At 46.1% G+C, this 22,649-nt stretch overlaps 1 protein-coding gene across 2 annotated transcripts in view; it reads right to left on the reverse strand.

The window, feature by feature from the left end:
• Positions 1 to 22,649, reverse strand: part of ZC3H3 (zinc finger CCCH-type containing 3) — a 204,275-nt gene that overhangs the window by 14,425 nt on the left and 167,201 nt on the right. For both annotated transcript variants that reach the window (XM_056522897.1, XM_056522898.1), the window contains 2 exons: positions 21,218 to 21,393; positions 20,978 to 21,138 (listed from right to left, as the gene is read on the reverse strand). In XM_056522897.1, coding sequence (XP_056378872.1) covers positions 20,978 to 21,138; positions 21,218 to 21,393 — 337 coding nt within the window. The remainder of the gene's footprint in view (positions 1 to 20,977; positions 21,139 to 21,217; positions 21,394 to 22,649) is intronic.

Below are 22,649 nucleotides of genomic sequence, written 5' to 3' on the forward strand. Positions count from 1 at the left end.
GCGTGTTCCATTAACGTTATGGCTGTGAAATATGGCGATGGAATGACGGCCGTATGGCGGCAGATTTGCGGCCCGCCGCGTTGTGGAGGGTTTAATCCTCGCTCCGGCGCGCGCAGAGCTGTAAAGTGTTTACTGAGACGATCACTGGAGGCCATAAAATCCTCTTCTTCCTCCCAAACAAGGCTGAGCGGAGCCATTGGCGGGGCCCGGAACGCGCGTCGGGGGAGACAGGAACAGCTGCTCACACCGGGAGTCTGCAGCCGGCACCGGAGCAAATTAACTGAAATGGGCGCCGCCTAATTAAATTAACAGGGAAACGAGGGAGAGGATGGGGACTGCACATAGAGTGCGAGCTCCTGGGGTCAGGGATGATGGGAGTGATACATTGTATGATAGGAGATTAGATTGTGATCTCCTGGGGTCAGGGATGATGGGAGTGATACATTGTATGTGATAGGAGATTAGATTGTGAGCTCCTGGGGTCAGGGATGATGGGAGTGATACATTGTATGATAGGAGATTAGATTGTGATCTCCTGGGGTCAGGGATGATGGGAGTGATACATTGTATGTGATAGGAGATTAGATTGTGAGCTCCTGGGGTCAGGGATGATGGGAGTGATACATTGTATGTGATAGGAGATTAGATTGTGAGCTCCTGGGGTCAGGGATGATGGGAGTGATACATTGTATGATAGGAGATTAGATTGTGATCTCCTGGGGTCAGGGATGATGGGAGTGATACATTGTATGATAGGAGATTAGATTGTGATCTCCTGGGGTCAGGGATGATGGGAGTGATACATTGTATGATAGGAGATTAGATTGTGATCTCCTGGGGTCAGGGATGATGGGAGTGATACATTGTATGTTATAGGAGATTAGATTGTGATCTCCTGGGGTCAGGGATGATGGGAGTGATACATTGTATGTGATAGGAGATTAGATTGTGAGCTCCTGGGGTCAGGGATGATGGGAGTGATACATTGTATGATAGGAGATTAGATTGTGAGCTCCTGGGGTCAGGGATGATGGGAGTGATACATTGTATGATAGGAGATTAGACTGTGATCTCCTGGGGTCAGGGATGATGGGAGTGATACATTGTATGATAGGAGATTAGATTGTGAGCTCCTGGGGTCAGGGATGATGGGAGTGATACATTGTATATGATAGGAGATTGGATTGTGAGCTCCTGGGGTCAGGGATGATGGGAGTGATACATTGTATGATAGGAGATTAGATTGTGATCTCCTGGGGTCAGGGATGATGGGAGTGATACATTGTATGATAGGAGATTAGATTGTGATCTCCTGGGGTCAGGGATGATGGGAGTGATACATTGTATGTGATAGGAGATTAGATTGTGATCTCCTGGGGTCAGGGATGATGGGAGTGATACATTGTATGATAGGAGATTAGATTGTGATCTCCTGGGGTCAGGGATGATGGGAGTGATACATTGTATGTTATAGGAGATTAGATTGTGAGCTCCTGGGGTCAGGGATGATGGGAGTGATACATTGTATGTTATAGGAGATTAGATTGTGAGCTCCTGGGGTCAGGGATGATGGGAGTGATACATTGTATGATAGGAGATTAGATTGTGATCTCCTGGGATCAGAGATGATGGGAGTGATACATTGTATGATAGGAGATTAGATTGTGAGCTCCTGGGGTCAGGGATGATGGGAGTGATACATTGTATATGATAGGAGATTGGATTGTGAGCTCCTGGGGTCAGGGATGATGGGAGTGATACATTGTATGTTATAGGAGATTAGATTGTGAGCTCCTGGGGTCAGGGATGATGGGAGTGATACATTGTATGTTATAGGAGATTAGATTGTGAGCTCCTGGGGTCAGGGATGATGGGAGTGATACATTGTATGATAGGAGATTAGATTGTGATCTCCTGGGATCAGAGATGATGGGAGTGATACATTGTATGATAGGAGATTAGATTGTGATCTCCTGGGGTCAGGGATGATGGGAGTGATACATTGTATGATAGGAGATTAGATTGTGATCTCCTGGGGTCAGGGATGATGGGAGTGATACATTGTATGATAGGAGATTAGATTGTGATCTCCTGGGGGTCAGGGATGATGGGAGTGATACATTGTATGTGATAGGAGATTAGATTGTGAGCTCCTGGGGTCAGGGATGATGGGAGTGATACATTGTATGATAGGAGATTAGATTGTGAGCTCCTGGGGTCAGGGATGATGGGAGTGATACATTGTATGTGATAGGAGATTAGATTGTGATCTCCTGGGGTCAGGGATGATGGGAGTGATACATTGTATGATAGGAGATTAGATTGTGATCTCCTGGGGTCAGGGATGATGGGAGTGATACATTGTATGATAGATTAGATTGTGAGCTCCTGGGGGTCAGGGATGATGGGAGTGATACATTGTATGTGATAGGAGATTAGATTGTGATCTCCTGGGGTCAGGGATGATGGGAGTGATACATTGTATGTGATAAGAGATTAGATTGTGATCTCCTGGGGTCAGGGATGATGGGAGTGATACATTGTATGATAGATTAGATTGTGAGCTCCTGGGGGTCAGGGATGATGGGAGTGATACATTGTATGTGATAGGAGATTAGATTGTGATCTCCTGGGGTCAGGGATGATGGGAGTGATACATTGTATGATAGGAGATTAGATTGTGAGCTCCTGGGGTCAGGGATGATGGGAGTGATACATTGTATGATAGGAGATTAGATTGTGATCTCCTGGGGTCAGGGATGATGGGAGTGATACATTGTATGATAGGAGATTAGATTGTGAGCTCCTGGGGTCAGGGATGATGGGAGTGATACATTGTATGATAGGAGATTAGATTGTGAGCTCCTGGGGTCAGGGATGATGGGAGTGATACATTGTATGTGATAGGAGATTAGATTGTGATCTCCTGGGGTCAGGGATGATGGGAGTGATACATTGTATGATAGGAGATTAGATTGTGATCTCCTGGGGTCAGGGATGATGGGAGTGATACATTGTATGTGATAGGAGATTAGATTGTGATCTCCTGGGGTCAGGGATGATGGGAGTGATACATTGTATGATAGGAGATTAGATTGTGATCTCCTGGGGTCAGGAATGATGGGAGTGATACATTGTGTTATAGGAGATTAGATTGTGAGCTCCTGGGGTCAGGGATGATGGGAGTGATACACTGTATGATAGGAGATTAGATTGTGATCTCCTGGGGTCAGGGATGATGGGAGTGATACATTATGTGATAGGAGATTAGATTGTGATCTCCTCTGGGGTCAGGGATGATGGGAGTGATACATTGTATGATAGGAGATTAGATTGTGATCTCCTGGGGTCAGGGATGATGGGAGTGATACATTGTATGATAGGAGATTAGATTGTGATCTCCTGGGGTCAGGGATGATGGGAGTGATACATTGTATGATAGGAGATTAGATTGTGATCTCCTGGGGTCAGGGATGATGGGAGTGATACATTGTATGATAGGAGATTAGATTGTGATCTCCTGGGGTCAGGGATGATGGGAGTGATACATTGTATGATAGATTAGATTGTGAGCTCCTGGGGTCAGGGATGATGGGAGTGATACATTATGTGATAGGAGATTAGATTGTGATCTCCTCTGGGGTCAGGGATGATGGGAGTGATACATTGTATGATAGGAGATTAGATTGTGATCTCCTGGGGTCAGGGATGATGGGAGTGATACATTGTATGATAGGAGATTAGATTGTGAGCTCCTGGGGTCAGGGATGATGGGAGTGATACATTGTATGTGATAGGAGATTAGATTGTGATCTCCTGGGGTCAGGGATGATGGGAGTGATACATTGTATGTGATAGGAGATGAGATTGTGATCTCCTGGGGTCAGGGATGATGGGAGTGATACATTGTATGATAGGAGATTAGATTGTGAGCTCTTGGGGTCAGGGATGATGGGAGTGATACATTGTATGATAGGAGATTAGATTGTGATCTCCTGGGGTCAGGGATGATGGGAGTGATACATTGTATGTGATAGGAGATTAGATTGTGATCTCCTGGGGTCAGGGATGATGGGAGTGATACATTGTATGATAGGAGATTAGATTGTGATCTCCTGGGGTCAGGGATGATGGGAGTGATACATTGTATGTGATAGGAGATTAGATTGTGAGCTCCTGGGGTCAGGGATGATGGGAGTGATACATTGTATGATAGGAGATTAGATTGTGAGCTCCTGGGGTCAGGGATGATGGGAGTGATACATTGTATGATAGGAGATTAGATTGTGAGCTCCTGGGGTCAGGGATGATGGGAGTGATACATTGTATGATAGGAGATTAGATTGTGATCTCCTGGGGTCAGGGATGATGGGAGTGATACATTGTGTTATAGGAGATTAGATTGTGAGCTCCTGGGGTCAGGGATGATGGGAGTGATACATTGTATGATAGGAGATTAGATTGTGATCTCCTGGGGTCAGGGATGATGGGAGTGATACATTGTGTTATAGGAGATTAGATTGTGAGCTCCTGGGGTCAGGGATGATGGGAGTGATACATTGTATGATAGGAGATTAGATTGTGATCTCTTGGGGTCAGGGATGATGGGAGTGATGATACATTGTATGATAGGAGATTAGATTGTAATCTCCTGGGGTCAGGGATGATGGGAGTGATACACTGTATGTGATAGGAGATTAGATTGTGATCTCCTGGGGTCAGGGATGATGGGAGTGATACATTGTATGTGATAGGAGATTAGATTGTGATCTCCTGGGGTCAGGGATGATGGGAGTGATACATTGTATGATAGGAGATTAGATTGTGATCTCCTGGGGTCAGGGATGATGGGAGTGATACATTGTATGTGATAGGAGATTAGATTGTGATCACCTGGGGTCAGGGATGATGGGAGTGATACATTGTATGTGATAGGAGATTAGATTGTGAGCTCCTGGGGTCAGGGATGATGGGAGTGATACATTGTATGTGATAGGAGATTAGATTGTGATCTCCTGGGGTCAGGGATGATGGGAGTGATACATTGTATGATAGGAGATTAGATTGTGATCTCCTGGGGTCAGGGATGATGGGAGTGATACATTATATGATAGGAGATTAGATTGTGAGCTCCTGGGGTCAGGGATGATGGGAGTGATACATTGTATGATAGGAGATTAGATTGTGATCTCCTGGGGTCAGGGATGATGGGAGTGATACATTGTATGATAGGAGATTAGATTGTGAGCTCCTGGGGTCAGGGATGATGGGAGCGATACATTGTATGTGATAGGAGATTAGATTGTGATCTCCTGGGGTCAGGGATGATGGGAGTGATACATTGTATGATAGGAGATTAGATTGTGAGCTCCTGGGGTCAGGGATGATGGGAGTGATACATTGTATGTGATAGGAGATTAGATTGTGATCTCCTGGGGTCAGGGATGATGGGAGTGATACATTGTATGATAGGAGATTAGATTGTGATCTCCTGGGGTCAGGGATGATGGGAGTGATACATTGTATGTGATAGGAGATTAGATTGTGATCTCCTGGGGTCAGGGATGATGGGAGTGATACATTGTATGATAGGAGATTAGATTGTGATCTCCTGGGGTCAGGGATGATGGGAGTGATACATTATGTGATAGGAGATTAGATTGTGAGCTCCTGGGGTCAGGGATGATGGGAGTGATACATTGTATGATAGGAGATTAGATTGTGAGCTCCTGTGGTCAGGGATGATGAGAGTGATACATTGTATGATAGGAGATGAGATTGTGATCTCCTGGGGTCAGGGATGATGGGAGTGATACATTGTATGATAGGAGATTAGATTGTGATCTCCTGGGGTCAGGGATGATGGGAGTGATACATTGTATGATAGGAGATTAGATTGTGATCTCCTGGGGTCAGGGATGATGGGAGTGATACATTGTATGATAGATTAGATTGTGATCTCCTGGGGTCAGGGATGATGGGAGTGATACATTGTATGATAGGAGATTAGATTGTGAGCTCCTGGGGTCAGGGATGATGGGAGTGATATATTGTATGATAGGAGATTAGATTGTGATCTCCTGGGGTCAGGGATGATGGGAGTGATATATTGTATGATAGGAGATTAGATTGTGAGCTCCTGGGGTCAGGGATGATGGGAGTGATATATTGTATGAAAGGAGATTAGATTGTGAGCTCCTGGGGTCAGGGATGATGGGAGTGATACATTGTATGATAGGAGATTAGATAGTGAGCTCCTGGGGTCAGGGATGATGGGAGTGATACATTGTATGATAGGAGATTAGATTGTGATCTCCTGGGGTCAGGGATGATGGGAGTGATACATTGTATGTGATAGGAGATTAGATTGTAATCTCCTGGGGTCAGGGATGATGGGAGTGATACATTGTATGATAGGAGATTAGATTGTGATCTCCTGGGGTCAGGGATGATGGGAGTGATACATTGTATGTGATAGGGGATTAGATTGTGAGCTCCTGGGGTCAGGGATGATGGGAGTGATACATTGTATGATAGGAGATTAGATTGTGATCTCCTGGGGTCAGGGATGATGGGAGTGATACATTGTATGATAGGAGATTAGATTGTGAGCTCCTGGGGTCAGGGATGATGGGAGTGATACATTGTATGATAGGATATTAGATTGTGAGCTCCTGGGGTCAGGGATGATGGGAGTGATACATTGTATGTGATAGGAGATTAGATTGTGATCTCCTGGGGTCAGGGATGATGGGAGTGATACATTGTATATGATAGGAGATTAGATTGTGAGCTCCTGGGGTCAGGGATGATGGGAGTGATACATTGTATGATAGGAGATTAGATTGTGAGCTCCTGGGGTCAGGGATGATGGGAGTGATACATTGTAGGATAGGAGATTAGATTGTGATCTCCTGGGGTCAGGGATGATGGGAGTGATACATTGTATGTGATAAGAGATTAGATTGTGATCTCCTGGGGTCAGGGATGATGGGAGTGATACATTGTATGATAGGAGATTAGATTGTGAGCTCCTGGGGTCAGGGATGATGGGAGTGATACATTACGTGATAGGAGATTAGATTGTGATCTCCTCTGGGGTCAGGGATGATGGGAGTGATACATTGTATGATAGGAGATTAGATTGTGAGCTCCTGGGGTCAGGGATGATGGGAGTGATACATTGTATGATATGAGATTAGATTGTGAGCTCCTGGGGTCAGGGGTGATGGGAGTGATACATTGTATGATAGGAGATTAGATTGTGATCTCCTGGGGTCAGGGATGATGGGAGTGATACATTGTATGTGATAGGAGATTAGATTGTGAGCTCCTGGGGTCAGGGATGATGGGAGTGATACATTGTATGATAGGAGATTAGATTGTGATCTCCTGGGGTCAGGGATGATGGGAGTGATACATTGTATGTGATAGGAGATTAGATTGTGATCTCCTGGGGTCAGGGATGATGGGAGTGATACATTGTATGTGATAGGAGATGAGATTGTGATCTCCTGGGGTCAGGGATGATGGGAGTGATACATTGTATGATAGGAGATTAGATTGTGAGCTCTTGGGGTCAGGGATGATGGGAGTGATGATACATTGTATGATAGGAGATTAGATTGTGATCTCCTGGGGTCAGGGATGATGGGAGTGATACATTGTGTTATAGGAGATTAGATTGTGAGCTCCTGGGGTCAGGGATGATGGGAGTGATACATTGTATGATAGGAGATTAGATTGTGATCTCTTGGGGTCAGGGATGATGGGAGTGATGATACATTGTATGATAGGAGATTAGATTGTGATCTCCTGGGGTCAGGGATGATGGGAGTGATACATTGTATGATAGGAGATTAGATTGTGATCTCCTGGGGTCAGGGATGATGGGAGTGATACATTGTATGACAGGAGATTAGATTGTGATCTCCTGGGGTCAGGGATGATGGGAGTGATACATTGTATGATAGGAGATTAGATTGTGAGCTCCTGGGGTCAGGGATGATGGGAGTGATACATTGTATGATAGGAGATTGGATTGTGAGCTCCTGGGGTCAGGGATGATGGGAGTGATACATTGTATGATAGGAGATTAGATTGTGATCTCCTGGGGTCAGGGATGATGGGAGTTATACATTGTATATGATAGGAGATTAGATTGTGAGCTCCTGAGGTCAGGGATGATGGGAGTGATCCATTGTGTTATAGGAGATTAGATTGTGATCTCCTGGGGTCAGGGATGATGGGAGTGATACATTGTGTTATAGGAGATTAGATTGTGAGCTCCTGGGGTCAGGGATGATGGGAGTGATACATTGTATGATAGGAGATTAGATTGTGATCTCCTGGGGTCAGGGATGATGGGAGTGATACATTGTATGATAGGAGATTAGATTGTGATCTCCTGGGGTCAGGGATGATGGGAGTGATACATTGTATGATAGGAGATTAGATTGTGATCTCCTGGGGTCAGGGATGATGGGAGTGATACATTGTATGATAGGAGATTAGATTGTGATCTCCTAGGGTCAGGGATGATGGGGGTGATACATTGTATGATAGGAGATTAGATTGTGAGTTCCTGGGGTCAGGGATGATGGGAGTGATACATTGTATGTGATAGGAGATTAGATTGTGATCTCCTGGGGTCAGGGATGATGGGAGTGATACATTGTATGATAGGAGATTAGATTGTGAGCTCCTGGGGTCAGGGATGATGGGAGTGATACATTGTATGTGATAGGAGATTAGATTGTGATCTCCTGGGGTCAGGGATGATGGGAGTGATACATTGTATGATAGGAGATTAGATTGTGATCTCCTGGGGTCAGGGATGATGGGAGTGATACATTGTATGATAGGAGATTAGATTGTGAGCTCCTGGGGTCAGGGATGATGGGAGTGATACATTGTGTTATAGGAGATTAGATTGTGAACTCCTGGGGTCAGGGATGATGGGAGTGATACATTGTATGATAGGAGATTAGATTGTGATCTCCTGGGGTCAGGGATGATGGGAGTGATACATTGTATGATAGGAGATTAGATTGTGATCTCCTGGGGTCAGGGATGATGGGAGTGATACATTGTATGATAGGAGATTAGATTGTGATCTCCTGGGGTCAGGGATGATGGGAGTGATACATTGTATGATAGGAGATTAGATTGTGATCTCCTGGGGTCAGGGATGATGGGAGTGATACATTGTATGATAGGAGATTAGATTGTGATCTCCTGGGGTCAGGGATGATGGGAGTGATACATTATGTGATAGGAGATTAGATTGTGAGCTCCTGGGGTCAGGGATGATGGGAGTGATACATTGTATGATAGGAGATTAGATTGTGATCTCCTGGGGTCAGGGATGATGGGAGTGATACATTGTATGATAGGAGATTAGATTGTGATCTCCTGGGGGTCAGGGATGATGGGAGTGATACATTATGTGATAGGAGATTAGATTGTGATCTCCTGGGGTCAGGGATGATGGGAGTGATACATTGTATGTGATAGGAGATTAGATTGTGATCTCCTCTGGGGTCAGGGATGATGGGAGTGATACATTGTGTGATAGGAGATTAGATTGTGATCTCCTGGGGTCAGGGATGATGGGAGTGATACATTGTATGATAGGAGATTAGATTGTGATCTCCTGGGGTCAGGGATGATGGGAGTGATACATTGTATGATAGGAGATTAGCTTGTGATCTCCTGGGGTCAGGGATGATGGGAGTGATACATTGTATGATAAGAGATTAGATTGTGATCTCCTGGGGTCAGGGATGATGGGAGTGATACATTGTATGTGATAGGAAATTAGATTGTGATCTCCTGGGGTCACGGATGATGGGAGTGATACATTGTATGATAGGAGATTAGATTGTGATCTCCTGGGGTCAGGGATGATGGGAGTGATACATTGTATGTGATAGGAGATTAGATTGTGATCTCCTGGGGTCAGGGATGATGGGAGTGATACATTGTATGATAGGAGATTAGATTGTGAGCTCCTGGGGTCAGGGATGATGGGAGTGATACATTGTATGATAGGAGATTAGATTGTGAGCTTCTGGGGTCAGGGATGATGGGAGTGATACATTGTATGTGATAGGAGATTAGATTGTGATCTCCTGGGGTCAGGGATGATGGGAGTGATACATTGTATATGATAGGAGATTAGATTGTGAGCTCCTGGGGTCAGGGATGATGGGAGTGATACATTGTATGATAGGAGATTAGATTGTGATCTCCTGGGGTCAGGGATGATGGGAGTGATACATTGTATGATAGGAGATTAGATTGTGAGCTCCTGGGGTCAGGGATGATGGGAGTGATACATTGTATGATAGGAGATTAGATTGTGATCTCCTGGGGTCAGGGATGATGGGAGTGATACATTGTATGATAGATTAGATTGTGATCTCCTGGGGTCAGGGATGATGGGAGTGATACATTGTATGTGATCTCCTGGGGTCAGGGATGATGGGAGTGATACATTGTATGATAGGAGATTAGATTGTGAGCTCCTGGGGTCAGGGATGATGGGAGTGATACATTGTATGATAGGAGATTAGATTGTGATCTCCTGGGGTCAGGGATGATGGGAGTGATACATTGTATGTGATAGGAGATTAGATTGTGAGCTCCTGGGGTCAGGGATGATGGGAGTGATACATTGTATGATAGGAGATTAGATTGTGAGCTCCTGGGGTCAGGGATGATGGGAGTGATACTTTGTATGATAGGAGATTAGATTGTAAGCTCCTGGGGTCAGGGATGATGGGAGTGATACATTGTATGTGATAGGAGATTAGATTGTGATCTCCTGGGGTCAGGGATGATGGGAGTGATACATTGTGTTATAGGAGATTAGATTGTGAGCTCCTGGGGTCAGGGATGATGGGAGTGATACTTTGTATGTGATAGGAGATTAGATTGTGATCTCCTGGGGTCAGGGATGATGGGAGTGATACATTGTATGATAGGAGATTAGATTGTGATCTCCTGGGGTCAGGGATGATGGGAGTGATACATTGTATGATAGGAGATTAGATTGTGATCTCCTGGGGTCAGGGATGATGGGAGTGATACATTGTATGATTGGAGATTAGATTGTGATCTCCTGGGGTCAGGGATGATGGGAGTGATACATTGTATGATAGGAGATTAGATTGTGAGCTCCTGGGGTCAGGGATGATGGGAGTGATACATTGTGTGATAGGAGATTAGATTGTGAGCTCCTGGGGTCAGGGATGATGGGAGTGATACATTGTATGTGATAGGAGATTAGATTGTGAGCTCCTGGGGTCAGGGATGATGGGAGTGATACATTGTATGATAGATTAGATTGTGATCTCCTGGGGTCAGGGATGATGGGAGTGATACATTGTATGATAGGAGATTAGATTGTGATCTCCTGGGGTCAGGGATGATGAGAGTGATACATTGTATGATAGGAGATTAGATTGTGATCTCCTGGGGTCAGGGATGATGGGAGTGATACATTATGTGATAGGAGATTAGATTGTGAGCTCCTGGGGTCAGGGATGATGGGAGTGATACATTGTATGATAGGAGATTAGATTGTGATCTCCTGGGGTCAGGGATGATGGGAGTGATACATTGTATGATAGGAGATTAGATTGTGAGCTCCTGGGGTCAGGGATGATGGGAGTGATACATTGTATGATAGGAGATTAGATTGTGATCTCCTGGGGTCAGGGATGATGGGAGTGATACATTGTATGATAGGAGATTAGATTGTGAGCTCCTGGGGTCAGGGATGATGGGAGTGATACATTGTATGATAGGAGATTAGATTGTGAGCTCCTGGGGTCAGGGATGATGGGAGTGATACATTGTATGTGATAGGAGATTAGATTGTGATCTCCTGGGGTCAGGGATGATGGGAGTGATACATTGTATGATAGGAGATTAGATTGTGAGCTCCTGGGGTCAGGGATGATGGGAGTGATACATTGTATGATAGGAGATTAGATTGTGAGCTCCTGGGGTCAGTGATGATGGGAGTGATACATTGTATGTGATAGGAGATTAGATTGTGATCTCCTGGGGTCAGGGATGATGGGAGTGATACATTGTATGATAGGAGATTAGATTGTGAGCTCCTGGGTCAGGGATGATGGGAGTGATACATTGTATGATAGGAGATTAGATTGTGATCTCCTGGGGTCAGGGATGATGGGAGTGATACATTGTATGATAGATTAGATTGTGATCTCCTGGGGTCAGGGATGATGGGAGTGATACATTGTATGATAGGAGATTAGATTGTGATCTCCTGGGGTCAGGGATGATGGGAGTGATACATTGTATGATAGGAGATTAGATTGTGATCTCCTGGGGTCAGGGATGATGGGAGTGATACATTGTATGATAGGAGATTAGATTGTGATCTCCTGGGGTCAGGGATGATGGGAGTGATACTTTGTATGTGATAGGAGATTAGATTGTGATCTCCTGGGGTCAGGGATGATGGGAGTGATACATTGTAGGATAGGAGATTAGATTGTGATCTCCTGGGGTCAGGGATGATGGGAGTGATACATTGTATGTGATAGGAGATTAGATTGTGAGCTCCTGGGGTCAGGGATGATGGGAGTGATACATTGTATGTGATAAGAGATTAGATTGTGATCTCCTGGGGTCAGGGATGATGGGAGTGATACATTATATGATAGGAGATTAGATTGTGAGCTCCTGGGGTCAGGGATGATGGGAGTGATACATTGTATGATAGGAGATTAGATTGTGAGCTCCTGGGGTCAGGGATGATGGGAGTGATACATTGTATGATAGGAGATTAGATTGTGATCTCCTGGGGTCAGGGATGATGGGAGTGATACTTTGTATGATAGGAGATTAGATTGTGATCTCCTGGGGTCAGGGATGATGGGAGTGATACATTGTATGATAGGAGATTAGATTGTGATCTCCTGGGGTCAGGGATGATGGGAGTGATACATTGTATGATAGGAGATTAGATTGTGATCTCCTGGGGTCAGGGATGATGGGAGTGATACATTGTATGATAGGAGATTAGATTGTGATCTCCTGGAGTCAGGGATGATGGGAGTGATACATTGTATGATAGGAGATTAGATTGTGAGCTCCTGGGGTCAGGGATGATGGGAGTGATACATTGTATGATAGGAGATTAGATTGTGAGCTCCTGGGGTCAGGGATGATGGGAGTGATACATTGTATGATAGGAGATTAGATTGTGATCTCCTGGGGTCAGGGATGATGGGAGTGATACATTGTATGATAGGAAATTAGATTGTGATCTCCTGGGGTCAGGGATGATGGGAGTGATACATTGTATGATAGATTAGATTGTGATCTCCTGGGGTCAGGGATGATGGGAGTGATACATTGTATGTGATAGGAGATTAGATTGTGATCTCCTGGGGTCAGGGATGATGGGAGTGATACATTGTATGATAGGAGATTAGATTGTGATCTCCTGGGGTCAGGGATGATGGGAGTGATACATTGTATGATAGGAGATTAGATTGTGATCTCCTGGGGTCAGGGATGATGGGAGTGATACATTGTATGTGATCTCCTGGGGTCAGGGATGATGGGAGTGATACATTGTATGTGATAGGAGATTAGATTGTGATCTCCTGGGGTCAGGGATGATGGGAGTGATACATTGTATGATAGGAGATTAGATTGTGATCTCCTGGGGTCAGGGATGATGGGAGTGATACATTGTATGATAGGAGATTAGATTGTGATCTCCTGGGGTCAGGGATGATGGGAGTGATACATTGTATGTGATAGGAGATTAGATTGTGATCTCCTGGGGTCAGGGATGATGGGAGTGATACATTGTATGATAGGAGATTAGATTGTGATCTCCTGGGGTCAGGGATGATGGGAGTGATACATTGTATGATAGGAGATTAGATTGTGATCTCCTGGGGTCAGGGATGATGGGAGTGATACATTGTATGATAGGAGATTAGATTGTAATCTCCTGGGGTCAGGGATGATGGGAGTGATACATTGTATGATAGGAGATTAGATTGTGAGCTCCTGGGGTCAGGGATGATGGGAGTGATACATTGTAGGATAGGAGATTAGATTGTGATCTCCTGGGGTCAGGGATGATGGGAGTGATACATTGTATGATAGGAGATTAGATTGTGAGCTCCTGGGTCAGGGATGATGGGAGTGATACATTGTATGATAGGAGATTAGATTGTGAGCTCCTGGGGTCAGGGATGATGGGAGTGATACATTGTATGATAGGAGATTAGATTGTGAGCTCCTGGGGTCAGGGATGATGGGAGTGATACATTGTATGATAGGAGATTAGATTGTGAGCTCCTGGGGTCAGGCATGATGGGAGTGATACATTGTATGTGATAGGAGATTAGATTGTGATCTCCTGGGGTCAGGGATGATGGGAGTGATACATTGTATGATAGGAGATTAGATTGTGAGCTCCTGGGGTCAGGGATGATGGGAGTGATACATTGTATGATAGGAGATTAGATTGTGATCTCCTGGGGTCAGGGATGATGGGAGTGATACATTGTATGATAGGAGATTAGATTGTGATCTCCTGGGGTCAGGGATGATGGGAGTGATACATTGTATGATAGGAGATTAGATTGTGAGCTCCTGGGGTCAGGGATGATGGGAGTGATACATTGTATGTGATAGGAGATTAGATTGTGATCTCCTGGGGTCAGGGATGATGGGAGTGATACATTGTATGATAGGAGATTAGATTGTGAGCTCCTGGGGTCAGGGATGATGGGAGTGATACATTGTATGATAGGAGATTAGATTGTGATCTCCTGGGGTCAGGGATGATGGGAGTGATACATTGTATGTGATAGGAGATTAGATTGTGATCTCCTGGGGTCAGGGATGATGGGAGTGATACATTGTATGATAGGAGATTAGATTGTGATCTCCTGGGGTCAGGGATGATGGGAGTGATACATTGTATGATAGGAGATTAGATTGTGATCTCCTGGGGTCAGGGATGATGGGAGTGATACATTGTATGATAGGAGATTAGATTGTGATCTCCTGGGGTCAGGGATGATGGGAGTGATACATTGTATGATAGGAGATTAGATTGTGAGCTCCTGGGGTCAGGGATGATGGGAGTGATACATTGTATGATAGGAGATTAGATTGTGATCTCCTGGGGTCAGGGATGATGGGAGTGATACATTGTATGATAGGAGATTAGATTGTGATCTCCTGGGGTCAGGGATGATGGGAGTGATACATTGTATGATAGGAGATTAGATTGTGATCTCCTGGGGTCAGGGATGATGGGAGTGATACATTATGTGATAGGAGATTAGATTGTGATCTCCTGGGGTCAGGGATGATGGGAGTGATACATTGTATGATAGGAGATTAGATTGTGATCTCCTGGGGTCAGGGATGATGGGAGTGATACATTGTATGTGATAGATTAGATTGTGATCTCCTGGGGTCAGGGATGATGGGAGTGATACATTGTATGATAGGAGATTAGATTTTGATCTCCTGGGGTCAGGGATGATGGGAGTGATACATTGTATGATAGGAGATTAGATTGTGATCTCCTGGGGTCAGGGATGATGGGAGTGATACATTATATGATAGGAGATTAGATTGTGATCTCCTGGAGTCAGGGATGATGGGAGTGATACATTGTATGTGATAGGAGATTAGATTGTGATCTCCTGGGGTCAGGGATGATGGGAGTGATACATTGTATGATAGGAGATTAGATTGTGATCTCCTGGGGTCAGGGATGATGGGAGTGATACATTGTATGATAGGAGATTAGATTGTGAGCTCCTGGGGTCAGGGATGATGGGAGTGATACATTGTATGATAGGAGATTAGATTGTGATCTCCTGGGGTCAGGGATGATGGGAGTGATACATTGTATGATAGGAGATTAGATTGTGATCTCCTGGGGTCAGGGATGATGGGAGTGATACATTGTATGATAGGAGATTAGATTGTGAGCTCCTGGGGTCAGGGATGATGGGAGTGATACATTGTATGATAGGAGATTAGATTGTGAGCTCCTGGGGTCAGGGATGATGGGAGTGATACATTGTATGATAGGAGATTAGATTGTGATCTCCTGGGGTCAGGGATGATGGGAGTGATACTTTGTATATCATCAGGTAATGCCGGGAGATTTTAGCTTTGACTGATGTTTTATTTACTCCATATAAGCAATGTCACGAAAACCAGCAGTTTGGCGCCATTATCCAGGCCGCGGCTCCGCTGTGGGAGATACACCTGGCTGTACGTACATCCGCGGGATCGGTCGCTGCCGTCTCCCTCCCTGGGACAGATCCCGCTTCTTCCTGCCCAGGATTTAGGAGTCCCAGCACGAGACGCTCTGCCAGGTGGATAAGTGGAGCGTGGGGGGGGGGGGGGCTGACCTTCCTACACGTCTGGGGGTCCCCGTCTCCGTTACTGGGAATAGGTGGAGCGGTGCGATGCTCTTGCCCCGTCTTCCGCCTTAATTATTTATAAGGCAGACATATGGCGAACATCGCGCAGAGCGCCGGTGCTGGGCCGCACTCCGATCTCCAGAGGTAAAGTGAGGAGAAGTCAAACTTAGAGGTGAACTCCGCAGAACGCTCCAAACTCCTCTTATTTCTTATTCATAGGACGACTCTGTATCATGGGGGAGGGGTCCGTCGTCTCTCTGTAACGTGTTAAAGGGACATTGAGGTCTTCTGTAGGTAAAACTCATCATTACACAAGTTCTGTCGTCTTAAAGGGCCATTCAGGCCCCTTAAACTGGGTGTCTGGGACCCCCCATGATCTCCAGAGCTGGATTGAGCGGTGGGTCAGAATGAGTATTGTCCACGCATGGCTAGGGGATATGTATTCAGAGCAGAGCTCTCCAAATAGTGTCTCCAGCTGTTGCAAATCTACAACTCTCAGCATGCCCGGACAGCCTCCAGGACTTGGGAGAGGAACCCCCCACCCCCTAGTGGGGGAAACATCTAGGGAGCCATGGCTGAAGTATTCTCATTCCCTTGGCTTAGAGCAGTGTTTCCCAACCAGTGTACCTCCAGCTGTTGCAAAACTACAACTCCCAACATGCCCAGACAGCCTCCAGGACTTGGGAGAAGCCCCCCCCCCCCTCCTAGTGGGGAAACATCTAGGGAGCCATGGCTCAAGGATTGCCATTCCCTTGGCTTAGAGCAGTGTTTCCCAACCAGTGTACCTCCAGCTGTTGCAAAACTACAACTCCCAGCATGCTGGGAGTTGTAGTTTTGCAACAGCTGGAGACACACTATTTGGAAAACTCTGCTCTGAATACATATCCCCAATACGTGCATGGACAATACATGGAGCACGTTCCATGGTGCAGTTTTGCAACAGCTGGAGGCACACTGGCTGGGAAACACTGCTCTAAGCCCAGGGGAATGGCAATACTTCAGCCATGGTTCTCTAGATGTTTCCTCCACTGTTTTTTTTTTCCTTCTCTAAGTCCTGGAGGCTGTCGGTGCATGCTGGGAGTTGTAGTTTTGTAACAGCTGGAGGCACACTGGTTGGGTAACACTGCTCTAAGCCCAAGGGAATGGCCTTCAGCCATGGTTGCCTAGTTATTTTCTCCATTGGGGGTGGTGGGTCCTCTCCCAAGTCCTGGAAGCTATCTGGGCATGCTGGGAGTTGTAGTTTTGCAACAGCTGGAGACACACTGTTTGGAAAACACTGATTTTGGGGTTAGAATACCCCTTTAAAGTCTATTTACAAGTACAGTATCCTGCACAGTACAGCATCCTGTGTCAGTCACTTAGATTACATTGAAATCTGCAGCATCAAATCTCCGCAGGATATCGCACGTGTGAATACATCCTTAAAGGGGGACTCCAGTGGAAAACTTTTTTTTTTTTTTTTTTTAAATCAACTGGAGCCAGAAAGTTAAACAGATTTGTAAATTACTTCTATTAAAAAATATAAATCCTTCCAGTACTTATTAGTGGCTGTATACTTCAGAGAAAATTATTTTCTTTTGGGATTTCTTTTCCGTCACGACCACAGTGCTCTCTGCTGACACCTCTGTCCATGTCAGGAATTGTCCAGAGCAGGAGAAGATCCCCCCATAGCAAACATATGCTGCTCTGGACAGTTCCTGATATGGACAGAGGTGGCAGCAGAGAGCACTGTGGTCGTGACAGAAAAGAAATCCAAAAAGAAAAGAATTTCCTTCCTAGTATACAGCCGCTAATAAGTACTGGAAGGATTAAGATTTTTTTTATCGAAGTAATTTACAAATCTGTTTAACTTTCTGGCACCAGTTGATTTAAAAAATAAATAAATAAATAAAAAGGTTTTCACCGGAGTATCCTTTAAAGGGGTACTCCGCTGCTCAGCTTTTGGAACAAACTGTTCCGAACACTGGAGCCGGGAGCTTGTGATGTCATAGCCCCGCCCCCTCATGACCCGCCCCAGCCATCCCGCCCCCTCCCATAGACTTGTATTGAGGGGCGGGACATGACGGCATGAGGGGGCGGGGCTATGAGGTCACGAGCTCCCGGCTCCAGCGTTCGGAACAGTTTGTTCCAAAAGCTGAGCAGCGGAGTACCCCTCGCTTGCTGTAAGTGAATAGAAACATTCGCTGCTTACATCCATGCAGCTACGTCAGTAGAACATTATGGAGGTCATCAAGGAGCTGCAGGACTACGGATAATAATGTCCTAATATGTGTCCTGGTAAACCATAAAGCATATCCAGCCCCCCCCAGTCAGATGACGGACGGGGGTGTCAGGACTCCGACCCCACTGAGCAGATATGGACGGGGCCCCTTTTTGTGTAGTTCTGACTTTGTGATTACTTTATATACAGCTTATTATGGGAAGTCATGTGACCAATTGGGAATTGTTTTGCCTTAACGATGTTGGCCGGGTGGGAGCAGGAATGTAATAATTTAATAAAACGGACAATTTCGCACGCGGCGATACCCAATAAGTTTATTTTTTATTAACTGTATAAAGGGGTACTCCGCTGCTCAGCATTTCGAACAAAATGTTCCGAACGCTGGAGACGGCGCTGGGAGCTCGCCCCAGCCTCCTCATGATGTCACACCACGCCCGCCCCCTCAATGCGAGTCTATGGGAGGGGGCGTGACGGCTGTCACGCCCCCTCCCATAGACTTGCATTGAGGGGGGCAGTGCGTGACGTCACGAGGGGGCGGGGTTATGATGTCACGAGCTCCCGGCGCAGGCTCCAGCATTCGCAACATTTTGTTCCAAACGCTGAGCCGGGGAGTACCCCTTTAAACGTTTAATCCCACTTATCCCTGGTGTCTAGTGGGCCCATCAAATCTGCTGGTTTGTTCCAAACGCTGAGCAGCGGAGTACCCCTTTAAACAGTTAATCCCACTTATCCCTGGTGTCTAGTGGGCCCATCAAATCTGCTGGTTTGTTCCAAACGCTGAACAGCGGAGTACCCCTTTAAATGCCGCAATCACTATTGACAGTTAAATGACTGTGGTCAGCACGGTCCGACTCCCTACATGTACGTCATTAACGTCAGATATGGTGCGGCCCGACTCCCGCACTACGCTCCCTACATGTACGTCATGGCTCAGGAAAGTGTCCAAAAGAATTGGTCAGCTACAATTCACATTATATTCTGCTTACGCTGTTCAGACAAAACATGGTGCCTTCCATATATCTGCCTTTTCATCCATAACAGAAACATTGTCTGGTGCCAAGTGTCAAAGAGGCGTTCCCGAGCCCATGAAGTGCCAAGCACTGGAACGCCCCCCTCACTTCCCCTCCCACCCCTGTACTTGATTGACAGTCAGCTGGAAGCCGAGCCCCGTTTCCAAATCTGAACGCTGCTCTGTGCATACAAATTGTGCACAGGTGTGAGGTTTGAAAACAGAGCTCGGCTTCCAGCTGTCAATCAAGAAGGGACAGGGATGGGATGGGGGAACGAGTAAAAGTTCCAGTCCTCAACACTTCAGGATCTTGGGAAAGCCTCTTATTACCACGGAATAAAAGCATTTTTCTACGTTATGGAAGTACAGACAGATATACGGAAGGCACCACGTGTGTCCTTGTCCTAACAGCATCTAACAGGGTCAGTAGGGAGGAACGTGCGTTGCAGCTGACCGATTCCCTTTGATGCTATATTCATAGATAATTGTAGGGCATTAGTCATGTGCATGTAAGATGAGGATTACAGGCTTAAAGGGGTACTCCGGTGAAAATCCTTTATTTATTTTTTTTTAAAATCAACTGGTGCCAGAACGTTAAACAGATTTGTAAATGACTTCTATTAAAAAATTCTTAATCATTCCAGTACTTATTAGCGGCTGTATACTACCGAGGAAATTCTTTTGATTTTGGATTTCTTTTTTTCTGTCACGACCACAGTGCTCTCTGCTGACACCTCTGTCCATGTCAGGAACTGTCCAGAGCAGGAGAGGTTTGCAATGGGGATTTTCTCCTGCTCTAGACAGTTCCTGACATGGACAGAGGTGTCAGCAGAGAGCACTGTGGTCGTGACAGAAAAGAAATCCCCCCCAAAAAAAAAAAAAAAATTTTCCTCTGTAGTATTCAGCTGCTAATAAGTACTGGAAGAATTACGATTTCTTTAATAGAAGTAATTTACAAATCTGTTTAACTTTCTGGCACCAGTTGATTTAAAATTTTTTATAAAAAATATGTTTTTCACTGGAGTCCCCCTTTAAGGCCATCTAATGCAGTGGGTCTCGGTCAAGAATTTCTTCTAGTTTTGTCTCTACTGCTCCTATACAGACCTATGTGTTTCCATGGCAACAGACAACAAAACCCCCGTGTAGTCTGATCTTGCAGTCACAGAGGACAGACACAAGTGATGCCGTATTACACAGAGCCGGGAAATAGCAGATTATGAAGCAATTTGTAGATTGCGGTCACCAGATTGTACTACGCTGCAGAATAGTTGGGCGCTATATCATCATTACCTGAGTTTTCGGATGACTTAACCCTTTCAGATGTTCCCTCACTGGCAGGGGAGCAGTTCAGAGAGATGAAGGAAGGACAGCTCTGGAGTCCGCTGCTGCCCTGCAGATCCTCGTTGCTGGTCGTGGGGTTGTCCCCATCATACACCGTCTCTGGAGATTTTCTGCAACACAGGAAGGGTGGGGGCTGGGAGTCACTACGATGGGGAAGAGAGGAGAGCCCCCGGTTATATTATATCTTACCCTGACCGCTCCGGCGTCTTCCGCCTCTGCTTGGTGCTGGTTGGCGTCTGATCCTGTGGGGCCGTCACGTCGAGCCGCCTCTTTCTCTGGCGGTGCTGCAGTTTGCATTTGGTACCCTGTGGGCACTTACCATCCCGGGCGTAGTGCGGACACAGCAGGGTGTGCTTCTTCTTACACTGAAAGAGATATACAAGAATGAACGCCAGAGAGTCCCCACAACCACTCACCAGCTTTATTACTTAAATGGGCTCTGTCACCAACTTTATCTTTGGATATGTTGTAGTACTTATGTACGAAACATATCTCTAATATACTTTTATTATTATTTCATTAAAAAGGTTTAATTTACATTTAAAAAACGGCTACTGAAAAAGGACTGATTTTGGAGTGGCAATCAGTCCTTTATCAGTTAGGCTGCACTCGATCCCTGCCTGTCAATCAGACAGACGGGAGCGAGCGCATTGGCTCCCCGGCCACTGGCTGGTAGGCCACTCCTCCCGCACATCGCCGCCGCCGCTGTCCCTGCACGCCCGCTGCCGGACTCTGCAGTAACTTTAAGTGTAATGAGGGAACGGGGTATGCGGGGGGGGGGGGGCTAGCAAAAAAAATAGGATGGTGGGAGCTACCCTTTAATGGATAAGAGAAGCAGGGACCACTACGTGTAAAACAGGGACCACTACGGTGCAAAACAGGGACCACTACGTGTAAAACAGGAACCACTACGGTGCAAAACAGGGACCACTGCGGTGCAAAACAGGGACCACTACGGTGCAAAAGAGGGACCACTACGGTGCAAAACAGGGACCACTACGGTGCAAAACAGGGACCACTACGGTGCAAAACAGGGACCACTACGGTGCAAAACAGGGACCACTGCGGTGCAAAACAGGGACCACTGCGGTGCAAAACAGGGACCACTACGGTGCAAAACAGGGGCCACTACGGTGCAAAACAGGGACCACTACGGTGCAAAACAGGGACCACTACGGTGCAAAACAGGGACCACTGCGGTGCAAAACAGGGACCACTGCGGTGCAAAACAGGGACCACTACGGTGCAAAACAGGGACCACTACGGTGCAAAACAGGGACCACTGCGGTGCAAAACAGGGACCACTGCGGTGCAAAACAGGGACCACTACGGTGCAAAACAGGGGCCACTACGGTGCAAAACAGGGACCACTACGGTGCAAAACAGGGACCACTATGGTGCAAAACAGGGACCACTATGGTGCAAAACAGGGACCACTATGGTGCAAAACAGGGACCACTACGGTGCAAAACAGGGGCCACTACGGTGCAAAACAGGGGCCACTACGGTGCAAGACAGGGACAACTACGGTGCAAAACAGGGACCACTACGGTGCAAAACAGGGACCACTACGGTGCAAAACAGGGGCCACTATGGTGCAAAACAGGGGCCACTACAGTGC

This window comes from Hyla sarda, chromosome 5 (assembly GCF_029499605.1).
Source record: "Hyla sarda isolate aHylSar1 chromosome 5, aHylSar1.hap1, whole genome shotgun sequence".
Classification (NCBI taxonomy): Eukaryota; Metazoa; Chordata; class Amphibia; order Anura; family Hylidae; genus Hyla; species Hyla sarda.